Source organism: Suncus etruscus, chromosome 3 (assembly GCF_024139225.1).
Source record: "Suncus etruscus isolate mSunEtr1 chromosome 3, mSunEtr1.pri.cur, whole genome shotgun sequence".
Classification (NCBI taxonomy): domain Eukaryota; kingdom Metazoa; phylum Chordata; class Mammalia; order Eulipotyphla; family Soricidae; genus Suncus; species Suncus etruscus.
Window position 1 is genome coordinate 133,987,152 of NC_064850.1, and position 22,826 is coordinate 134,009,977.

Sequence of the window (22,826 nt, forward strand, 5' to 3'; positions counted from 1 at the left end):
CTATCATCCCCAAATAACACACCAATTTAGGTACCAGGGTATATTTGAAGTCCCATAATATTCAGAAACAAATGAAGTAACTGAGTGGTCAACTAGTAACAAGTGCTCACTAACCCTTCTAACAATGACTAAATGACTTCATTGGAGATAAAATAATTCTCACAAATTTTCTTTTCACTATACTTTTTTTCCTCTTTTTTCTTTCTTTTTTTCTTCTTTTTCTTTTTTAATAACTCTGATTTCACTTCTCTGGAAACAAATATACCATGATCAACTATATAAACTATGTGATACATGCATGTTAAATAAAATAAAATTTGAAAAAATATATTGGGTGAAAAATAATTTTATTTCTGGTGGAAATACCATCTAGTCCAGCCTTTATGGAAAATAATATGGAAATTCCTCAAAAATCTGGAAATTGAGCTCCCATATGATCCAGCTATACCACTCCTAGGGATATATCCTAGGAACACAAAAATACAATTCAAAAATTCCTTCCTCACACCTATATTCATTGCAGCACTATTTATAATAGGCAGACTCTGGAAATAACCAAGATGCCCTTCAACAGATGAATGGCTAAAGGAACTGTGGTAATATGAAGCTCACCACAAAGAGTGGCTAGTGCAGTTAGAGCAATAACTAAACTAACAACTATCATGACAATGGTAGTGAGTGAGAGAAATAGAATGTCTGCCTCGAATACAGACAGGGGGTGGTGGAGGAAGGAGATAGGAGACATTGGGGTGGGAAGGTTGCACTGATGAAGAGGGGATTCTTTTATATAACTGAAACCCAACTATAAATATGTATGTAATCTGGTACTTAAAGATATTATATAAATATATATATTTAAAAATACTTAAAAATATTATTTAAATATATATAATCAGGGAAATAATTTTTCAAAACCTTTAGTAAACATAGATTTTAGAATTTTTCTTTGTAAGAAATATGTTTATTGCTAAAGGAGTTTTCTCCTACATTCCCCCCATTCAAGCTAGACTGCTACAATCAGTTGAAAAGATACTTTTTTCTTACACCCATAGTGTAAATTTGAGTCTCCTCTTTATAATGAACAGTAGAAGGGCTGGATTAGTGGCACTAGAGGTAAAGCATCTTCCTTGCAAGTGCTAGCCTAGGACAGACCACATTTTGATTCCCCCAGCGTCCCATAGGTCCCCCGAAGCCAGGAGCGATTTCTAAGCGCATAGCCAGGAGTTACCCCTGAGCATCAATGGGTGTGGCCCAAAAAACTAAACTAGAAAAGTAAAATAAAATGAACAGTAGAATTTTTAGTTTTATTGGATAAAATTGTGATGCAATGAAACAGGAGTGAGATAGTTCTTATTGCTATTTAGGATTCACCTGAGATATTTATTACATATAGATCGAAGGATCTTAATCTCACATTTTCTATCTGTACTCCTTAGGGAACCCAGTCATCTTTGTATTTAATTATTTTTAAAGGCTACTTTGGTATAATTAGAAGATCTCTGACTTAGAATATATTAAATACATGTAATTTATTACATGTAATTTAGAATTCATGTAATTGCTTGATCCTGCTGTCTATGAAAACTACCATTTTCAAAGACACAATTTCTGCATGTGGCCTATTGACCATATAGAAATCACATCACACTACTGCATAATGTTTCTAAAAATCTGTGATTTGGAGGGCCAGAGCAGTGGCACAGCTGTAGGGCATTTGACTGCAGGTGGCTGACCTAGGACACACTGCGATTCAATCCCCCAAAGTGCATATGGTCCCCCAAGCCAGGAGCAATTTCTGAGCGCAGAGTCAGGAGTAACCTCTGAGTGTCAGAGTGTGGCCCAAAAAGCAAAAAATAAATAAAATCTGTGATTTTTGTCCCCTAGGAATATTGATTCTTCTAGCAAAAACATGTTTCATACATTTATATATGTAATTTATATAATTTATATATGATGATATAATTTATATATAGTTTATTAATACATAATGTATCTGATAAGAAAGTGAATGCCTCTGTAGGTCAACAGAAAAGTGAGATTTTCAGATTGTTCTTGCTTTGTGTGATCACTTCTTTCATAGGAATGATTTTTCAGATTTAAATTAGACTGTGGCTCAGGGCACAGTCTGGAGAAAATTTTGAGGAAGAGTAGGTCTTTTAATATCTTAAATTTAGTTTTCAGAAGATTTATTGAAATGTCCTCTCACCTAAAACATCCTCAATACATCCATTCACCTTTCCTTTGTGGGTTATTCACTATATGAAAGGTAAACAGAATTAATACCTAATTATTGTCATGTTATGTTTTCATTTTATTGATCATGATTTCAGAGATGCAAATGGAAGAAGTAAAACCATTTCATCTGTATAGTAATGGCATTAGTAAATCTCTTGAAACTTTTAGTATTACTATAGTAAGACTTTGATAAAGTGTCTTACCCACAGGGTATTAGTTTTATCAATAAATGAGAGCAGTAACTGTAATAAATTAGAACAAAAATTTCAAAATGGATTCACTTTTTAAAGGTAATTGTCAAATAATTCAAGATCTCAGTATATGACAATTATGGTTTTGATTTTTATTTGTAAGCTGTTCTGCTATACAGTGAAAATTAGGGACAAAGGAGGAGTTATAAATTCTAAAATAGTATTAGATTACAAAGAACACATACAATGTAATGTTTATTATTATTTCAGAAATAATTGACTTCATAACCTGAGAAAGAAAAACAGTGATGTGTAATTTAATTGAAAAATCTTGCAGGTGTCATGATTATTTTGAATGTTGTTATAACTAACAAGACTAAGCACAGAACAAGAGGAATTATGATTTTGTTTGTTTGGTTGGTTTTGGTTTTTGGCCACACCCGGTAACACTCAGGGGTTACTCCTGGCTATGTGCTCAGAAATCACTCCTGACTTGCGGGATCTTATGGGATGCCTGGGGATCGAACCAATGTCTGCCCTAGGCTAGCACGCTCAAGGCAGATGCTTTATAGCTCGCGCCACTGCACCAGCCCCAGAATTAAAATTTCTTGATTTGGGGGGAGGTTGGTTTTGGGGGGCCATACCCGGTGAAGCTCAGTGATTACTCCTGGCTATACACTCAGAAATCATTCCTAGCTTGGGAGACTATATGGGATTTTGGGGGATCAAACCAAGGCCCATTGTAGGTTAGCACGTGCAAGACAAAAACGCCCTACCACTGCACCACTGCTCCAGCCCCATCTCTTGATATTTTTAAGAAAAGAAAGATACAGAAGATAAAAAGAAAATGGCAAGAGTTGACATAAATTAGTTATTCCATAAGCACTGGTGTAAAATGGCTGAGGTATACTCAACAGAAATTTTAGAGCATCTTTCAGGACAAGTACTTCTGGTGACATACTCAGATATTATTTTTGTGAAGCTGAAAGCCTTCCATTTTATCTTCTACTTTTGATTTTTCTGGCGTTTCATTTCATAAGATTACTCCACCTCTTCATGATCTCTTTTCAGAAATTTTAATAAGGTTCCACTTCTTTCTTCTCTTTTCAGTCTCCGTATACCAGGAGTAGTATTGACGTATTTGATTACTATTGAAGTTTTTTGTGTGCTTTAACTTCTTGCTTAGATTCAGTGAAATCATTAAACTTAAACACATGTTTTCTCATCATGGGAAGTTAGACACAGATTTTCATATTGGCATATATTCCTTGATCTCCATGGCACCTGAGCACACACCTATGTGCAGCAGTCAGGAGGTGTCTGTTACAAATATTTTCTATTCTTTCCGTCTAATCACCCCCCTTAGTTTAGACATGAGGGTTCCTGGCCTCTATAAGGCAATGATCTTACCATTACTCTCCAAAGTCCTTTATCTGCTCTTGTGAGCCTAGGTAGGACTGCCATTTTATTTCTTTATGTCATAAATTTATTATTCTTCCAGCTCCTCATTTATTCACTTTACCACTTGCTGTTCTGTACAGTTATGCTGTCAAGTTATGCTGTCAAGCATCAGTTTACTGAGCAGCAGTTTCCTCCACTAAATTGCTTGCACATGTGTCCAGCCATTTGTAGTCATTATGTGATCACTGGTATCTCTTTGTGCCCCCCTAACTCTATCTTCTATACAAGGCACTCTTCTTCACTATTTTAATTATTTATCTCCTGGAATCTTCCAACCTTCAATCCCATTCACATTTTCAACTCAACTAAAATGTGTCTCACAATGTTCTTTGACAATTTTACCCCACTGAGTTCTTTTGCTCACCAATAATGCTTCTGGTGACTTCTTGTATTATGCTCTGAAGTGTGAGGTCTGAATATATTTACTGCTCTCTAATTCACCTGCAGAATCTAGTTCTAGTCTCCAAAGCACAAAATAGCTCAATAAGAAGTTGTTCATTTGAAGACTATAGAAGTTAAGTACTGGAGCAACTACCAGTTCCAAGGTTGTTATTCAATACTGATAAGATTACAAAACTTTTTTCTCCCCAGCTAAGTAACATTCTGTCTTTTTTATCCTTCTCTCCCCAATTCCTAATCCTAAAAGGAGAATTAATATGGGGAAAGTCCTAGAATTCTGAGATCCTGTTTAAATCTACTGTCACCGTATCCCCAAAGCCCATATCTCTGTTATTTCCTTAGTTCTTTACTTCCTACTACTGTGCACACAAATCTCCTTTTCACTTCCTGAATCTTTTCATTCGTGCTCTCAAAGAGTTAGGGCCAGCTAGCCAAATCTGTAACTGTACAACTACACAGCCAACTATATAACCAGTGCCTGGACCACTGACCCTTTCACTTTTCAAGAGGACTATTTCAAATCTTTTCCACCCTTATCCAAAGTTTTATATATCCTGCCCTTTGCCAGTCATGGCCTAAGCTAATCCTCTTGCTTCCCTATTATATTTTTAAAAAAAGTACTCAAAGGTGAGCACTAAGTTGAAGTTTAATCCCATTTCATATCTGCTTCCCTCTACCAGGGGTTTTCAAACTTGTTAAACAGAGGGCCAGTTCACTGTCCCTCAGACCACTGGAGGGTCTGACTATAGTAAAAACAAAACTTATGAACGAATTCTTATGCACACTGCATATATCTTATTTTGCAATGAAGAAACAAAAGAGATATAAATACAATATGTGGCCTGCGGGCCATAGTTTGAGGACCACTGCAAGCTTTTGAGTCTAGGAGTTTGTTCTGCTCTGGTTTTCCTGGTGAAATTCCTGTGACTGAAATCACTTCTCCTTTGTGTGCTAGGGCCCCTTCCACCCTGCCCATTTCCCAGCAGAATCTCTTTTTTTCTACTGCATTCTACTTCTTATACCCGAAATTACCTCTCTATTGGTATTTCTTCTTTATAGCAATACTGTCTTCTTACTGATACCTTAATGCCTCTGTGTTCAAATCAAGAGCAATCTCACTGTTAAATGTAAACATTTAAATATATAACATAAAGGGGGATTAAATATCAAAAATTCACTGTAATTCTTAATAGAACACATAGAAGAGAACAAAAATTTTTTACCACAAATGTATATAAAAATATTTGTTATTTATATATAAACTAAAAGAAAAATACTATTAGAAACATAGCAAGAAAAAAACAAGATAGAAAGGTAAATGTTATTAAAATGTCACCTTTGCCAAGTGGTTTATGAATTACACTGTTAATTCATGGACTTGGGTTTGGGGTGGGGGTTATATACAATTTATTTAATTGAAATTTATTTTCTGTCTAAGTTTTAGTGACAGCTCACCACTATCTGTTTTAAAGAAGTAAAGGTGGTGAGAGGCACATTCTGTTGAAAGCAGAAAACAAGCTTACTGTTTTAGGATGAATGAAGGGAAGAGCAGGTAAATAAAAACAGTAAAGGAACACATTCAGAGTGAACTTGGAAAGAATGAAATATTTCTCCATATAATATACCCAGAATCAAAATTTCTTTATCCCAATTCATATTTATTCTGGTGTTTCTCCTGTGTAATCCAAATGTGGGTATCTGAATCAGCCCTTCACTCCTTGATAGTAGTCTGTCTAATAAACTAATTAGAAAAATTACTGTTTTCCTCAGTTGCAGGTTAATCAGGGTTACTCACCCATAGACCCAGAAAGTCCACCTGGTCTTTCTTTGCTCTGTCTTCTACCATTGTTGCCAGAATCACATTGCAACTGAAACTTTGCAGAAATAGAATATTTCGTTTCTTTTATTTATTTCATTTTGTGGGCCACACCCACCTGTCCTCAGAGCTAAGTCTTTGGTCTGTGCTAAGGAATCACATTGGTGAAGCTCAAGGCACAGTATGTAGTTCTGGGTAATAAACCTGGGTCACCTGAGTGCAAGGCCAGCACCTTACCCCATTGTACTATATCTTAAACCCCATTTTATTTTCTTGGTTTATAGGGTAAAAGGCATTCAGGGTAAATGTTAAGGAATGGTAAGATGAACTTATGCTCTCTAAATAGCAGGGTGTTTGCTTGCTTCCTGAAGGAATTGAAAGGCTGCATGGTGATAGTTCTCCTGATCACCCAAAGATTCATTGAGCCATTCACCAGTTCTCATGGACCTTGGGTACACTGCCAAAGTTAAAAAGGAGTTGTTTAATTAATAGAATAAAGTTGTCATCATTCAGGGAATAAAATTCTGGAGTATGTATTATGTATCAGAATATATCAGGTATATAAGACTAATAAATTCATATAGAGTATATGATAAGCTAGGGAAAATTGTTCTAAACTATTTTCCATGTGTGTATTCAATAGTACAATTACTTAAGAAGACAAGCTTATTGAATTGTTTTATAGAAACTAATTCTTGCTAATAATTGGTTATTAGCAATATGAATGAAATAGCTTCCAATATGCCAAAATTTCAAAGAATAAAATGTAATTTGATTATATCTTTAAAGGTAAACTTCTAAAAATTGAACCAAAAATTTAAAGCAAAAACATTAACCTTTGTTAAGCCTTGTGAATTTGAAATATTTATTTTAATAGATTGCTTTTGTTTAATCTTTACTCCTTTTTTATAATAGAATTATATGTTCAATTTTTTTCTTAGAATGTATTTAATGTAATAATGTACTTCAGCTTCACCATCTGGTTGTGCTGAGGTGATAGATTTCAGATATAACTACAATAACAAATTGTAAGTGATAATATTCTTAAGATTAACCATACGTAGGCAGTTAATTTGAGGAATATTTATCAAAGAAAGTAGCAGAACTTTCTCTTAAAATTGTCAAATATAAAAAGACCTATAAAGGATTTTCTAGAAAATATATTTTGTGGCATGATTTTTACATGTGCTGTTATTACTATTGTCACTTGATTGGAAAGTTCATGTTGTGTGAAAACACAAGTGATCATGGCTCTCCTGTTTTTCTCCCTATCTTGACTCACTTGCTCGCTCAGTCTATTAGCCAGACTCAGGATATAGCCAAATATAAAATCTTACCATAAACACTTCGTAGATTTTCTTTACCATTTTGGTTTGATTTTTGTTTCTTTGTCATTGGTCCACACATGAACACTTACCTCCCTATCTTCATAATTTTTTGTGTGGGGGGGAGTACCTAGTAGGAATAAACAATTCCTACTTTCAAAATACCTCATGAATATGATATGGTGTTTCCGGTGCTGAACATTCATGTCCTGATGAAAAGGTAGAGGCCCTATACAAAATTAATTCTGTTTAGTGAAGGAAACATTACTTTCCTAATATTTTTTCACCCGGAGCTCATTTAGCAGAAAAAAGAGATAATTCATCAGATATAAATTTGACATTCCATCAAATTATACCATAAACAGGACTATGATTTTGAAAAGAAGCTAAGACAGTGCTATAAGACTCTGGTTATCTAATTTAAACAGATATTAAATGTGGTTTCCAGTAGTATGATGATCAGCTGCTTGCCACATTATGAATAAATTGCTTTGAAGGAGACTTTTCCCTACCAGACGTGACCTAGATTTAGATTTCCAAAGGCAGGGTGAAAAGAGAGAAATATCTATTGTGAGGTTTTTTTTTTTCAAATAAAGAAAAACAATTTCTGGTAAAACCATGGTAAATGAGCTTATCTCACTTTTCCAGGTGCTTGGGCTAATGTGTTATGGAATTACTGCTTCATTTATGAAAAATAATTGAGGAAAATGTTACAGCAAATCAAATTTGTATAAAGGCTTAGGATAGCTACTTATTGCTAGCAAGTCTTTAGAAGGAAAAATGAGAGGGCCAATAGATAATAAAAATTTAAAAACCTGTGTTTGAGAAGAATCTCTTATAAAGGGGTCAGGCGTGAATATGCATTTCAACTTCTGTTATGGTTTAGTAAAATATAGAAGAAAAATATGAGCAATTACACTCATTTCAGTACATATGAAAAAAATCAAAGCTTGTCTGTCTGCTGGCTCTGATAAGTCATTACTTTGTTAAATATGGCAATATATTTGTTGTTAAATGTAACATCTTTATTCTCCCATACCCACCCTCTCTCCTTTTGTCATTTCCTTTCAACTTCAGGAGCTGCCACTCCAAAACCAGTTCCAGAACCTGAGAAACAAACGGACCATACTGTTAAAATTGCTGGAGTCATTGCTGGAATCTTGCTGTTTGTTATTATCTTTCTTGGAGTTGTGCTGGTAATGAAGAAAAGGTGAGCTTCAAGCTGATGCTAAAACTATGGTTCTATCACATTATTTACCAAGTGGTTTCTTATATGTAAAATTATGAGGCTTATGACTCTTTTTTGATAGACAGCATCCAGCATTCATAATTGGACAGATTTAGAGTAAATGGTTGTGATTTTGGTGACACACAAAGCATATCAAGTCAAAATAACTTAAGAATCATATATACCCCCACTTGGTATATGAATAACAGCAGAATCTTTAAAACCACTTACTAACTAGAAAATTTTTTGTACTTATTAGTAACATGCTGATATATTTGATAGGAGGAGTATTTTTCCCTAAATTGTTGTAATGATAATATTGATGACAGAGTTCACTGACTTCACATGATGTGCAAGCTCTGTTTTAGAGTTATTCAATGTGATGCCTATAAGAAAGAAATCTTAAAGGAAAGAATCTGATAAGAAGACAGAGCCGTGACATGCATACGTACACATATTTGATCACCTTGGATCTTAAGAGATTGCTCTGTTTATCAAAAAACAGTCTAAGGAAAGATAAATACAAATATGACTGTTAATAAGTAAGTCTTATTTCCAGGGGCTGAAACAAAAGTTTTCACTTACGTTTGGAGATGAGGACAATGTTCTTAATATTACCACTGTTAATTTATAAATAAATTCTCCCTTTAATATTAGAGGTGATAAGAATCAGTAAGGTAAATTTCTCTTAATGAAGTTTATATTTATTTTTTCTTTTCTGTGTGATTGAGCATAAGTCAAATATAAAGTGGAAGTGATATGGTGGAGATTAAAAGGGCAAAGTCAAGTCTTGAAATTCTCATCTGATCATCTACTGAGGCTGGGCTTGGGTCTAAAATCCACTGATGTCCTTTAAATGGGTAGCAATATAATTTTTTGTTTAATTTTATTTTATTAAACCCATTGGTATCTACAAAGTCCTTCACAGTTGAATTTTAGATATACAGTGATTCAGGGCCATTCCCACCACCAGTGTCAACAGTGTTCCCCACAGTATATCCTGTAGCACACCCTATGCCACCTGGACTTCCAATCGAGGCAAAGCAGGGTGGGAGATTGTCCTTTCACTTTGGAAGCTGACTGATAGCTTTTGGGGTGGCAGAGGGGGATGTTCCACTTCTTGAGAAGTTAAGAACTGAGGGTAAAAAAAGTTAAATGGGGAGAAATAGTAGATAGTGAGAGAGTGAAAGGATAGAAAAGGATTTGTAAAGTGGTGAGCAGGAGAGGAGGAAAAGGGTTATATATAACAGGGGAAAGAACTATATACATCATAGCTAGGCATTAGGTATAATACAGACAAACATCAGATAGGCATATAAATGTTAAACATACACAGAGACAATGAAGATCAATCCATACATTGCCTTTGAAAAACTGATCCAGGTGAAAAGGGTCAGAGTGCTTAAAAAATATAAAACTGGCAATCAAATGGAAAGGTTTTTCTAATTCCTAGGCAAATCATCAATGGTGAGAGTAAACTGCTGAAGATAAGATTCCTGGATAAGATTTTAATTAAAGCATTCTTAAAACAATCATAATTTTCAACTCTAGTATACTAAGTAATATGGTAATGAGCACTGCCAATGGAGTCTACACCATGAAGTATCATCTTATGGGTCTTGAGCATCTAGGTTCCTTTCCTGAAAACATGGGCATTATGATATAACATTAAACTAGATTGAATGGAAAATGAACTGCAAAGACATCATGCATGAGCACTGTAGCAAGAGTCAATGGCATGCAGTTGCCTATTCCAATGGCATCTGTGGACATAAATATTAGATCACATTAGCAGGCATAATCAAATGAAAACTGAATAGATTAGAGTATTTCTCAAGACAATATAATTAACACTGTATTTGAAATCTAATATAATATAGCACTGTAATGCAAAACTAGCATGGCCAAGAATCATTGTGAACAAAAATATTAAACGGTTACTATAGATATATTAAAATTAAGATACTAATACATTCTTATAGTGAGCACTGTAGTGGGAGTCATGGCTTCCAAACCCATTCAGAACCTATTTCTGTGAATAAAAGCATTAGAACATTATGATAGACCTCAATTAAGAAGTTAATGAACACCTGGTTAATCTAAACAACTGTATTCATTGCTGCATGTTTCTTTGAAATAGAAACATGAATATAAGCTTTTGTATTTCTCCTCTTTCATTCAGTTTGTTTACTTCTCCTTGCTATACTTTGGAGCCAACAGCATTCAAGACAATTACCATTTTTAGACCAATGCGTTTCTTCATGTGGTTATTCTAAATACCACATATAAGTGGTATTCTGTATTTGTCCTTCTTCTGTCTTACTTCATTTAACATATCTTCTAGTTCCATCTATGTTGCTGCAGATTGCATGATTGCATCATTCCTTACAGCTAATAGTATTCCATTGTATATATGTACCACAACTTCATGAAATACTTGTCTGTTGTTGGACATCTAGGCTGATTCAAAGTTTTAGCTATGAGTACTGCAATGAATAACACTGTGCATACATTCTTTTGGATAAATGTTTTTTCAGTTCTGGGGATAGATACAAAAAAGAGGGATTGCTCAATTTTTAAGTGGCTCAATTTCGAGTTTAGTGAGAGCCCTCCATAGGGGTTGGATAAGACAGCATTCCCACCAACAGTGTACAAAAGTTCCTGTCTCATCAAATACTCACCAATAGAGATTATTCCCATTATTTTTTATATGTGCCATCCTCACTGGTGTAAAGTGACATCCCATGGTAGTCTTGATTTGGATTTCCCTAATGATAAGGGATTATGAACACTTTTTCCATGTGTCTGTTGGCCATCTGTTGGTCTTCCTCAGAGAAGTGTCTGTTCATTTCTTCTCCCCATTTTTTGAAAGGATTTTGTGGAGTTAACCTTCATGAGTACTTTGTATATCCTAGATATTAAAACTCTATGTGATGTGTTGAGTGCAAAATTTTATTCCCATTCAGTGAGCTGCCATTGGTATCCTATAACCAAAGACTTCTTTGAGGCCTAATTCTTGGAGTGCTTTGCCTATGTTTTCCTAAATGAACTTTATAGATATGGTCTAATCTCAAGGTCTTTAATCTACTTTTAATTGACTTTTGTGTTAGGTGTGATCATGGGTAAATCTTTTATTTCTTACATATGGTTATCCAATTGTTACAAATTCATTTCTTGAAGAGACTGTCTTTGTTCCATTTAAAATTCTTGGCTCCCTTGTCAAAGATTAGTTGACCATATACTTGGAGATTTGTCACTGGATATTCTAGGCTGAAAAATCATTCCTTGTTCCAATACCATGGTATTTTGATCATTATGGCTTTGTAGTAGAGCTTCAAATTAGGTAATGAGATGCATCTTAGTTTCTTGTTTTTCAATATGGATTTGGCTATTCAAGATCTTTTATGGTTCTATAGGAACTTTATAATTGTTCTAAGTCCTTGAAGAATGTTGTCTGAATTTAAATAGGAATTGCATTGGATCTGTATGGTAGTTTAGGTAAGGTGAATGGAAATGTGACCAGGAGTTGGTATACGCTGTGTGGTCTAGGAAAAAATATTTTCTATATCATGATTTTACAGCAACATATCCAGCACTAAACCAGGACTTTTCAGAGTATCTCAACTTTTTCCCAACAGTGGTCTCCTTCAGAACTGGTTTCCTTCTTACAGATCCTCATCCTACTGGTTAGCCTCATTAGTCTTAACATGACTTCCTATGTATGTGACTTTACCTGTGGCCTCTTAGAGGCCCAGGGAAGGGCATCTGGCTCTTGATTAAGAATCGCTTCCCTTGTTTTTCATTCAGTAACTGTTATTTAGGTGCAAATAAAATCAAGGATGAAGAGAAATTCTTGGAGCACAGCAACATTTAAGAGATGATTTTGTATGTATTTATAGATACTCTTTCTATTTATCTCTTTTCCCATCCCTTTCTGTGTTTCCTTCTTTTTATTTCTTCCTCATCTCTCATGCATATTTTTCTCCTAAGGGTGCTCTTCTTTATCCACCCTGATGTTTATTGAAAGCTTATCTTGGAAGCAGTGATTTGTATATATAATAACATCATTAAATATAAATACTAAGAAACACTAGATCCTTCCTTGTCTGATTATTCAAGCTAAAGATTTGGAGATTTCTAATTTAAGTGTGGGAATATGTTGGATTTTTGTCATCTGGCAAGTTCTCTGGAGGAATACCCTGAAACTACTTATCCTGCTGCCCTCATAACCTTACCTAAATGTTAACTCATCCTCCAAGGATCTATTTCTGCCAGTTTAATTCATTATTCGACCTTGGTCTCTCAGGTAGTCATTGAGGGTATGTTATAAATTATGCATTTGAAGAGATTGCTTGTGGTAGCATATGGCCTTAATGCAACTTCAGAGTAAATACCAGTAACTCAAAATAAACGTATGAAATTATTTACCAAATAACAAATTAAGTAGTGTGTATTCAGAGCATGTAGTGCTTTTGTATATTTTATTAATAATTTTTAATTTGACCAAAGTGGTTTACAAATAATTCACAATAGTATTTCTGGTACATAGGACATTGTTTTTTACTTAAAATATAAAATATATTCTTTGTAAGGCAAATTATCTTGAATTACTATGCCTATATATGCAAAAAGTTGGAATATTTAAACTCAAATTTAATACAAATTTTTAAAACTTATTATTGAGAATTTTCCTTTAAATATAGATCTAAATTTTCAAAAATGTATTTTGAAACAGAATAATTGAAACATATTAATTATGGATGTTTCTAGAGTATATTTAATATGTAATATCACATTATTTGACCAGAAGTTTGCTGAATTTAGAGTTGGAAATCTTGAACCTGTAATTTAACTAAGTTTGTAATTCCAAACTTTCCAAAGGCCTTAGCTTACACACTCACAAGTTGAGAAAATTTAAGTAAATTAAGTAAATGGTCTCTGAGGTCACTCCCAGTTCCAAAGTAAATTTTTGTTTGTTAGTTGGGGTCACACTTAGCTGTGTTAAGGACTCAGTCCTGACTCTGTGCTAGGGAATAACTCCTGGCAGTACTTGGAGACCATATGGGATGCCAGGGATTGGATCTATATCCATTGTCAAAGATTGAACCTGGTTTTGGTAACATGCAAGAGAAGCACCCTACCTAAATGCTCTCCCCCTGGTCCCTAAAATGCTATATTTTATTACATAGCATCCTATTATTTTCTATTTGCTATGTCAAAAATGTAGTGTGTGTGCCAGACAGTATTTTATTATTTGAATACACCCAGGAATTCTCCCCCAAGTCCCCTTTAGTGTACCATTCAAGTCTAGAAGAATTAGCTAAAGCTTAATGCTTAGTCTAAGATATATGTTCCCCCTCAGACAGGGAGCTCTCAGTAAAAGGGAATCATAGAAGGGCCAAACAGAAGGAATAATGGGGCAGAAAAAAACTGTCTCAGTTATGGGTTTCAGCCTATCATTAGTCATTTTTCTGGCTATAAACTAATGTTAATCAAACTCTGAGTTCCATTACAGTATGAGCTAGTCTATTTTCCTTATACGTATTGTACTCTGACTCCACTAATTCAATACATAGCAATTGTCTTGAGGACAGACTGGGCCCAAGAGAAAGTGAGTGAAACAAATGTATCAATATTTCTGAATTTATAATTGAAAGTCTGTCCTACTGAGGATAAGTCAATAGTTACCATCTGTATTTGTCAGCATGTCAGACCAGATGGACCTAAGCTTTGGTGAGGGAGAACAGCAAATTTCCTTGGGCAGTACTATCAATTATTAGATTAGTGTTGCTAGACTTCTAGAGAGTCTTGAAATGAAATATAAGACCTATTCAACATATACTAATGCATGATGTCCTTTTTACATTTAGCTAAAATCTGAGGTGTGCATTGTTCATATGTTCATAATGTTTTACAAAACTATAACAAATTAAAATTTATTTGTTTGTGGGGCCGGAGCAATCGCACAGCAGTAGGGTGTTTGCCTTGCAAACGGACCCGGTTCAATCTCCAGCATCCCATGTGGTTACCTGAACCTGCCAGGAGTGATTTCTGAGCACAGAGGCATAAATAACCTCCTAGTGCCACCAGGTGTGATCCCAAAACCATACAAACAAAAATTATCTGTTTATGAACATTAATCATTTTGAGCCTTACCTGAATTAACATAGATGCCCCTTAAAAAACAGTTGCAAAAATTTTACATGAAAAAAATACACATTTTATTTTAATTCAATTATCAAAAATATTTTAATTTCTTTCCAAAACTTGTATGTTTTCTTGAGGGCACAGTGCTTTGATATAATAAATACAAAGGAAGAATACAACATTGCTGTTAATTAAATAAAAGTTTTAACCAAAGCCACATATACTCTGAAAGTCAATATAAAACAAGTGGAATAAAAGCTAATTTTTTCCCTCATCCCAAAATCTAGTATTTAATCAATTTTATCTGTGTATAATTTAATATATTTGTATACATGAATATACTTAAATTTTCAACATTTCTGTAAAGCATAATTTATTTCAGTTGTATGTTTGACAGAATTTAACATACATACTTGATTGATATTATCTACTGCTATTTTTCAAATTTCTATAGAGATTTATATTAATATTTCTATCTCAACTATTAAAGTGATAGTTATCGATGTGACTAAAATAATAAAATAAATATTTATTACTAGACTATTAAAAGAGCAAATGTTAATTTATTCTACTAAATGACGCCTACTTTAGGTAGATATCTCAGTGTTAATTGGGTAGCATGATACTTCTGGTTTTTTATGACACCTCTTAACAGGTATATATTTCTAAAATGCAGTATATACCATTAAATATTTTGCACTGATTCTTTTATAGTTAAAAATACTGGTGTTATCAAGAAAAAATCATCAATAAAAATAGGAAGTATTTCTGGAGACACTGTAAAACAAAAAAGATAAAAAGAGGGAAAAAAAGTTGAAGAAAACCTTATTCTCAAAGAGATGGCTACAGCATATAGCTGTAGAGTTGATATTGTATATATTTTTCCCACTATACCTGCTAACGTATGACATACAGGATAATGTTTTCCTAGTATAACTAAGTGTGATTGTATTTGAAAATGCCTTAAGTCTGCATGCTTAAAGTCCTGTTTCAAAGTCTCATTCTCTGAAATTACATTTTGAAAATCATGGAAAGACATTTCTTTGTAAATTATTATTTTGAATAAATATAATTAAGTGTAGCCATATAAATAATAATAAATTTATGAAACTAGAACCAGAGAAATAGTACAACAGGTAAGAAACAACATACAGTTCCTCAGCCCCATCAGGAGTAAACTCTGAGTATACAGCCAACTGGAGTAGGCCTGTGCATAATTGGGTGTGATAGCTAAACCAGAACAATGCTGGGACTAATGTTCTGAAGCAGATGATCTGACATGCATGAGAAAGAATATATGTGCATGTAAAAATATTTGTATTTCATATTAATCTGTCAGTTAATGTCCTTCAGTTTTCTAACTGATAAACTGAATAGATTCTAACGCAGAAAGTAAATTAAATAAATTGACCTTTTGAGGGGTGGGGTTTTGGGCCACACCTGGTGATGCTCAGAGGTTATTTCTGGCTATGCACTCAGAAATCACTCCTGGCTTGGGAGACCATATGGGACACCAGACGATTGAACCGAGGTCTGTCCTGGGTCAGTCACATGCAAGGAAAACACCTTACTGCTTGTGCCACTGCTCCAGCTCCATAAATTGACCTTCTAAAGGTCTTTTCTATCCCAGAACTTATGTGCCTACCCTAATAAACTGCTTACATGCTAGTCCTATTTTTTAATTCAATCTAATGGTTTATTCAAATGTATTCTATTTGGATGTTCTTTATGATTTTTTTTTACAAAAAAGTTATTTTTAAAAAGAAAAATGGAGAATGATAAATATAGGCTGTTTTTGAGTTTTGTAGGAGGCAAACATCAGAACAAAACAAGCATATACTTGAACTTTCCCTGGGTGCTTGATTATTCTTGAATATTACCTAGGTTCATATTCCAACTCCTATTGGTGGAACATTCATTAGATGAATTTCATGACCTATTTGAACTCATTTTGCATGTCTAAAATGTGTTGCTAAAATGAATGTACTTCCTGGGAGAATCATGCAAGTAAGTGAGTAAATTCATTTAGACAATTGATATTTGATTCAAAAGTTGTGAGAGTTCAGAGACAGGTAGTTCATGGTAGAACTTGGGACAAATACATTGACTATCTTACTTATAAGTAGTCTCCATATTGTCCTGATCAAAAATTCTCAGGGATTTCTTTTGCACTGTAAAACTCAGTTAATCTTTGTAATCATTGGTGGGAAATGCTATAGAGTCATCAGTTTATTTAAGACAACTATTGCTGAAAGTCTACAAATATTTGACAATGACAATTTGCTGGCATTTTTAGTCTTTTATTTTTCTCTATTATTGAAGAAAAGCTAACTAAAAGTGTTCCCATTTTCTTCATTATAGGAATGTTTCTTTAATCCTTTTTGATATGTGTATTCTAATGCCATTCTTTGAGTATAAAATTTACTTTTGACAACTCACAGTGTTAGACATGTTGTCATGCTCTATCTTTATGTGGTTTGGTGAATGAGAGAATTCTCTTAAGCATCATAGTAAACTATGAATAAATAATTAGGCCCACCTCTCCCCCTTCAGAGACAAATAATAGTTTTTGAATGGTGTTAATTAGAGGGACTCCAGAAACCACCACAATTTACTAGCTATGTGGCAACCTCATTTTTTATTCCTCAACTACTCCAGGTATAGTAAAGGCATAATAGGCATAATAATGCTTTGACAGGAAGTATAGGAGAAGAACGCTAACAACTGTTATAGTGCTGCTCACCCTAAGATTACCCATATTATAAATAAACACAATTACTGTTATTGCAAACAAATTGTAGCTGACCATAGAATGTTTATCTCAAAGTTTTTGTTTGCTGAGACTAAAATTAATTAGGAAAGGAATATTTTTAGGTGCTCTATTTTAGCATTACAATGTGCAGTACTAATAGTGTATTACCACAATAGGGATGACATGTTTTTTTTTATTGTGGTCGAAGTGTATTACAATTCTTTCACAGTAATATTTGAGGCACATAGTGACAATGAATGAGGGGCATTTTCACCACCAGTATCATCCTCCCTCCACCCCTGTTCCCAACATGCATCCCACATCTTTCTCCTTTACATCTAGTTCAACTGTTACCCCCTTATTCAACTTGTTTAGATTGGGTATCGATTGACTTTGGATTTGGTATTCATTTCTGATCAGTTTTTATTTCCACCAGATGAACATTCAACTTTCTAGTCTCGGTACCATTGGGGGGGGGAGGCAAACAAAAAAGAGAAAAACTAGGAGGAGTCCGTCTAGGTGTTAAAATATTCATTTAGAAGAAGGAAGGGAAAAAAAGAAGAAAAAGGATAGCAAAGCAAAACACAATGAGGGAATAACAAAAAAATTACAAAAATAATAAACAAAGAATACACCAAAAACCATCAGTGAGAGAAAAAACAGACCAGAAACTTCTTAAAAGAGGGAGGTTATGTTTTCTTCTTCTTCTTCTTCTTCTTCTTCTTCTTCTTCTTCTTCTTCTTCTTCTTCTTCTTCTTCTTCTTCTTCTTCTTCTTCTTCTTCTTCTTCTTCTTCTTCTTCTTCTCCTTCTTCTTCTTCTTCCTCTTCTTCTTCTCCTTCTTCTCCTTCTCCTTCTTCTTCTTCTTCTTCTTCTTCTTCTTCTTCTTCTTCTTCTTCTTCTTCTTCTTCTTCTTCTTCTTCTTCTTCTTCTTCTTCTTTTTCTTCTTCTTCTCCTCCTCTTTCTTCTTACATAGGCATGGTAAATATTGGAAAAATTACAGCAGGAATTCATACAGGTTTTCTATGCCCTTGAAGCATACTGCCATGACCTCACTCATTTACACACCCCAAGGTCTTTTATGGTGCCAGGAAACTTTCTACTCAGATGGGTGATGACATTTCACCTCTGTAGCTGAAAATCTTGTTATTTGCGTCGGTCATGGGGTGAAGGATAGGAGAGAGTTTTTCTTTATGCTTCTAGGAATTCTGTTCCATCACTGTTGTTGTAATCAGTCTTCTGCAATTAGTGGTCTTGGATTTTGTTCAGAACCTAGGACAGAGCCTAGGGTATAGACTTTCAGCATGGTTCGAGAAGTTCTGCTCAGTCAAAGTTGTCAAAGTCAGACCTCTGGAATTAGAGATCTTGGTTTTTGTACAAATCCTAGGCTGAGGCTTAGGCTAGGAACTTTCTCATTGGTCCCTTGATAGGTTCTGTCCAGACCATATTTGTCAAAGTCAGTCTTCTGTAGATAATGATTTTTATTTTTGCTTAGGGCAAAGGATGACATGTCTCCTGGTTGTATCTTACCGTTAAGTGAAGAAATGGAGCCACCCTCTCTTAGCTTAAGTTGTTGCCGTTTTCTCATGTCAGGAAGTCATGTTAACACTGGTACAAGTGGAGCCAGGAACACATTAAGAGTTTCCTCCTGGTGCTGTTGCTGGGACCTGTGTTGGTTTCACATCTGGGATCTGGGGTCCTGGGTTGGATGGTCGCTGTCCAGTCACATGGAGTGTAAGTTGGGTCTACATGACACATGCTTATGGTGAGAGGCAACCCTGCATTTTTTTAAAAAATGGGTTCTTATCCCTAATAGATAAGAGCTTGTTTTGTGCATAATATTTTCTTTTATTTAGAGTACCTATGCAAAAGGGTATGGTGACATATTATGTTGCTGTTGGATTTAGAGGTAAGAATGATAATCTGCACAATCTCTGTGTCCTGGTTTTGACCTGAGCTTTTATCCCAGGCAAGGATTTTCTTGTAGGTTTTCATACCAAGCAGAACTAAAACAGTTGAGTTTGGAGAAAGAGAGAAGATAGAAAAAAATTATATCTATATACATAGATATATAATAGAAGAAATAAATAAAATACATTTTAAAAATCATTAAAGAAAAATGCTGTTTATAAGGCTGACTTACTTTTGGGAATAAACAGACCAGAAGGTATTATTATAGAGGTATTAAACACATAAAGGAAATATAGGCTTCCCCATTGAATCTGTTGAGATATTCTTGAGGGGGTGGAGTCCAGAGCATTTTTCATCACACATCATGTCTTGTTGAGCCATGATAGGCAGGGTGAGAAGAAGGGCATGAAGTATGAATCAGCAGATGTGTTGATTGTAATTTCTTACCAAAGCAAGACAAGGAGAGTATCCTTATGGTTCGGAGTTTGGTGGTGGTTTACTGGAGCAAGAGGTTGGTCCCAGTATCTACTGGATTAACTGAGGGTAAAGAGGGTTAAATAAAGAGGGATAATGGATCAGGGGTGGGGGATGAGAGGCTAGAAGAATTTCTGAAGAACAGAAGCAGGGTAATATAAGAAGAGCTATATACAATTTAGGTGTGGCTTGTTTATAATTTGGCTTTGGCAATCAGAATGGAGTCCATTGTTTACAAACTCATGCCCACATAAAGACAGATATTAGTGTTCTATTCTTAGGTTGCTGTTGGAGGTCTGACCCTCATAGGCTGGGTCTGAGCTCTTAAGATATGATCGAGTTAAGAAAAGGTAAATAATTGATTAAGATATGACTTAAGAGAGAAAGGAGGGGAAAACAAAAGAGAGAGAAGAGAAAATAAGAATAAATAAATACAGTAAAACTATGTTGGAGAGGCTTTTTGTTTCTAGGAGTTTTAGTGTGGATTCTTTAGGGTTTTCTATTTATATCATATCATCATCTGTAAAAAGAGATAGTTTTACTTCATCTTTTCTTATCTGGATTCCTTGAGTTCCCTTCTCTTGTCTGATAGCTATTGCTAGTATTTCTAAAACTATGTTGAATAAGAGTGGAGAAAGTTGGCGTCCTTGCCTAGTTTCTGACCTTAGTAGAAATGATTTTAGTTTTTCACCATTAAGGATAATGTTGGCTGTGGGCTTTTCATAGATAGCTCTAACTATCTTGAGGAAGGTTCCTTCTAATTCTATTTTGCTGAGTGTTTTCAGCATGAATGGTTGTTGGATTTTGTCAAATGCCTTCTCTGCGTCAGTTGATCTTATCGTGATTTTTGTCTTTCTTCTTGTTGATGTAATGTATGATATTGATTGATTTGTGTATGTTGAACTATCCTTGCATACATAGCATGAAATCCAATTGACCATAGTGTATAATTTTTTGATGTATTGTTAGATTCTGTTTGCTAAGATTTTGTTGAGGATTTTTGCATCTATGTTCATTAGTGAGATTGGTGTGTAGTTTTCCTTCTTGACAGTGTCTGCTGTCTTTGGTAATGAGTGTGATATTCACCTCGTAAAAGGAGTTAGGAAGGATTCCTGTATTTTCAAAATTTTGGAAGAGCCTGAGGATGAGTGATTGTAATTCTTCTCGAAATATTTGATAAAATTCACCCGTAAAACCATCTGTACTTTTGTTCTTGGGGAGTTTTTTAATTGCTGTTTCAATTTCCTCAGATGTTATTGGATTAATTAGGCTTTCAACATCCTCCTTATTTAGTCTCGGAAGATGATATTTTTCCAGAAATTTGTTCATTTCTTCAGGATTCTCTAGGGATGACATAGTTTTAACGGTGCCCTCACCAAGTATGTCTTTGAACTGAAGGACACTTTTCTAGAATCATTGGAAGCATTTTGAATTATTTTCATCTAATACTCTTTTTCTATACTATACCCTGCTATAGTAAAACTAAAGGGAAGCTATATTTATAGGTTTTACAGAAATAAGTAAAATGACTCATTTATTAAAGTCATTGTATTTCTATTTATTTGTGAAAATCACAAAAAATAGAAATTAAAAAATTATATCCCAAGGTATAGTATTTGAAAAAGGCTCATTTGTCTCTCTATATGCACAGGAATTACTGCAACTTCTTAATGTAAATTATGTTTCTGAGATAACATGAAGCAAGAGCTACCTTATTTTCAGAATTCCAAATGGGCTAGATACTTTATTCCAGTTGCTTTCAGGCTCTTGAATTATTTGGACATCACCTGTCTTTTCTCACTGATAATAGCATGTTCAGGTCTTTGATGTGATCCTTTTCAATTATCCTACAGCCTCATTGTCACATGTTCTGAGCTTTGTCCATAGATATTTTTTTTGTGTGTGTGGTTTTTGGGTCACACCCGGCAGTGCTCAGGGGTTTTTCCTGGCTCCGTGCTCAGAAATTGCTCCTGGCATGCACAGGGGACCATATGGGACGCCGGGATTCGAACTGATGACCTTCTGCATGAAAGGTAAACGCCTTACCTCCATGCTATCTCTCCGGCCCCGACCATAGATATTTTAATGTATTTATTAATTAAAACAAAATATGTCTTTTGATTACTTTTTTACCATGAAACTAGAATTTGAATTATTTTGGGTTTTGGTTTATCTAGAATCTGTAAGTTTTATAATACTATGACTTATTTTGTGAAAAAAATTCTTTAGGATTACACCTGGCAGTTTATAAAGTTAACTCCTGGCTCTGCACTCAAGAATCACTCCTGGTGGTTCAAGGGACCATACAGGATGCTCTGTTGCATGCAACGCAAACACCATACTTGTTGCGCTATTGCTCCAGCCCCTGACAATTTTTGTAATGTGGGTATCCTGATGCTCAGAATCTCCATTTCAAATGATATTTTCAAATGGCATAATTTTTAAAAAATGAGTAACATTATTTATATTTTCTAATTATTTTAAGAAATTATATGTAAAGAATGTATTTAAATTCAGAGTTTTATTAAAAGAAAATGGGCTTGTAAGTATTGTCTTAAATTATTTGTCTTTTTAACACCTTTGAGTCTATTTGAATAGTATAGTCCACTGTATATTTTTAATAAGCAACATTAATTTTATATTAAAAATATACTCAGAAAGCAAATCAACTGTCCCAATGAATTTTTTTTATTCTATAAGTGTTGGCCATACATACATTAGAATGTCTAGTTTTTTCAGATCTTTAATTCAGTGAATTTATAATAGAAATGATCAGAGGTCTTCAGTAGCTCTGCCAAAGCTTTCGTAATTGATTCAGGTCTTCTCATTTCCAAGCCAACTCTTTGGCCATCAATAGATTTCCCACTGCCACTTTGCATGGCATTGTTC

At 34.4% G+C, this 22,826-nt stretch overlaps 1 protein-coding gene across 1 annotated transcript in view; it reads left to right on the forward strand.

Moving 5' to 3' along the window:
* PTPRM (protein tyrosine phosphatase receptor type M) overlaps positions 1-22,826 on the forward strand; it is an 829,551-nt gene that overhangs the window by 559,602 nt on the left and 247,123 nt on the right. Inside the window, exon 15 of the mRNA XM_049769948.1 lies at positions 8,505-8,637. Coding sequence (XP_049625905.1) covers positions 8,505-8,637 — 133 coding nt within the window. The remainder of the gene's footprint in view (positions 1-8,504; positions 8,638-22,826) is intronic.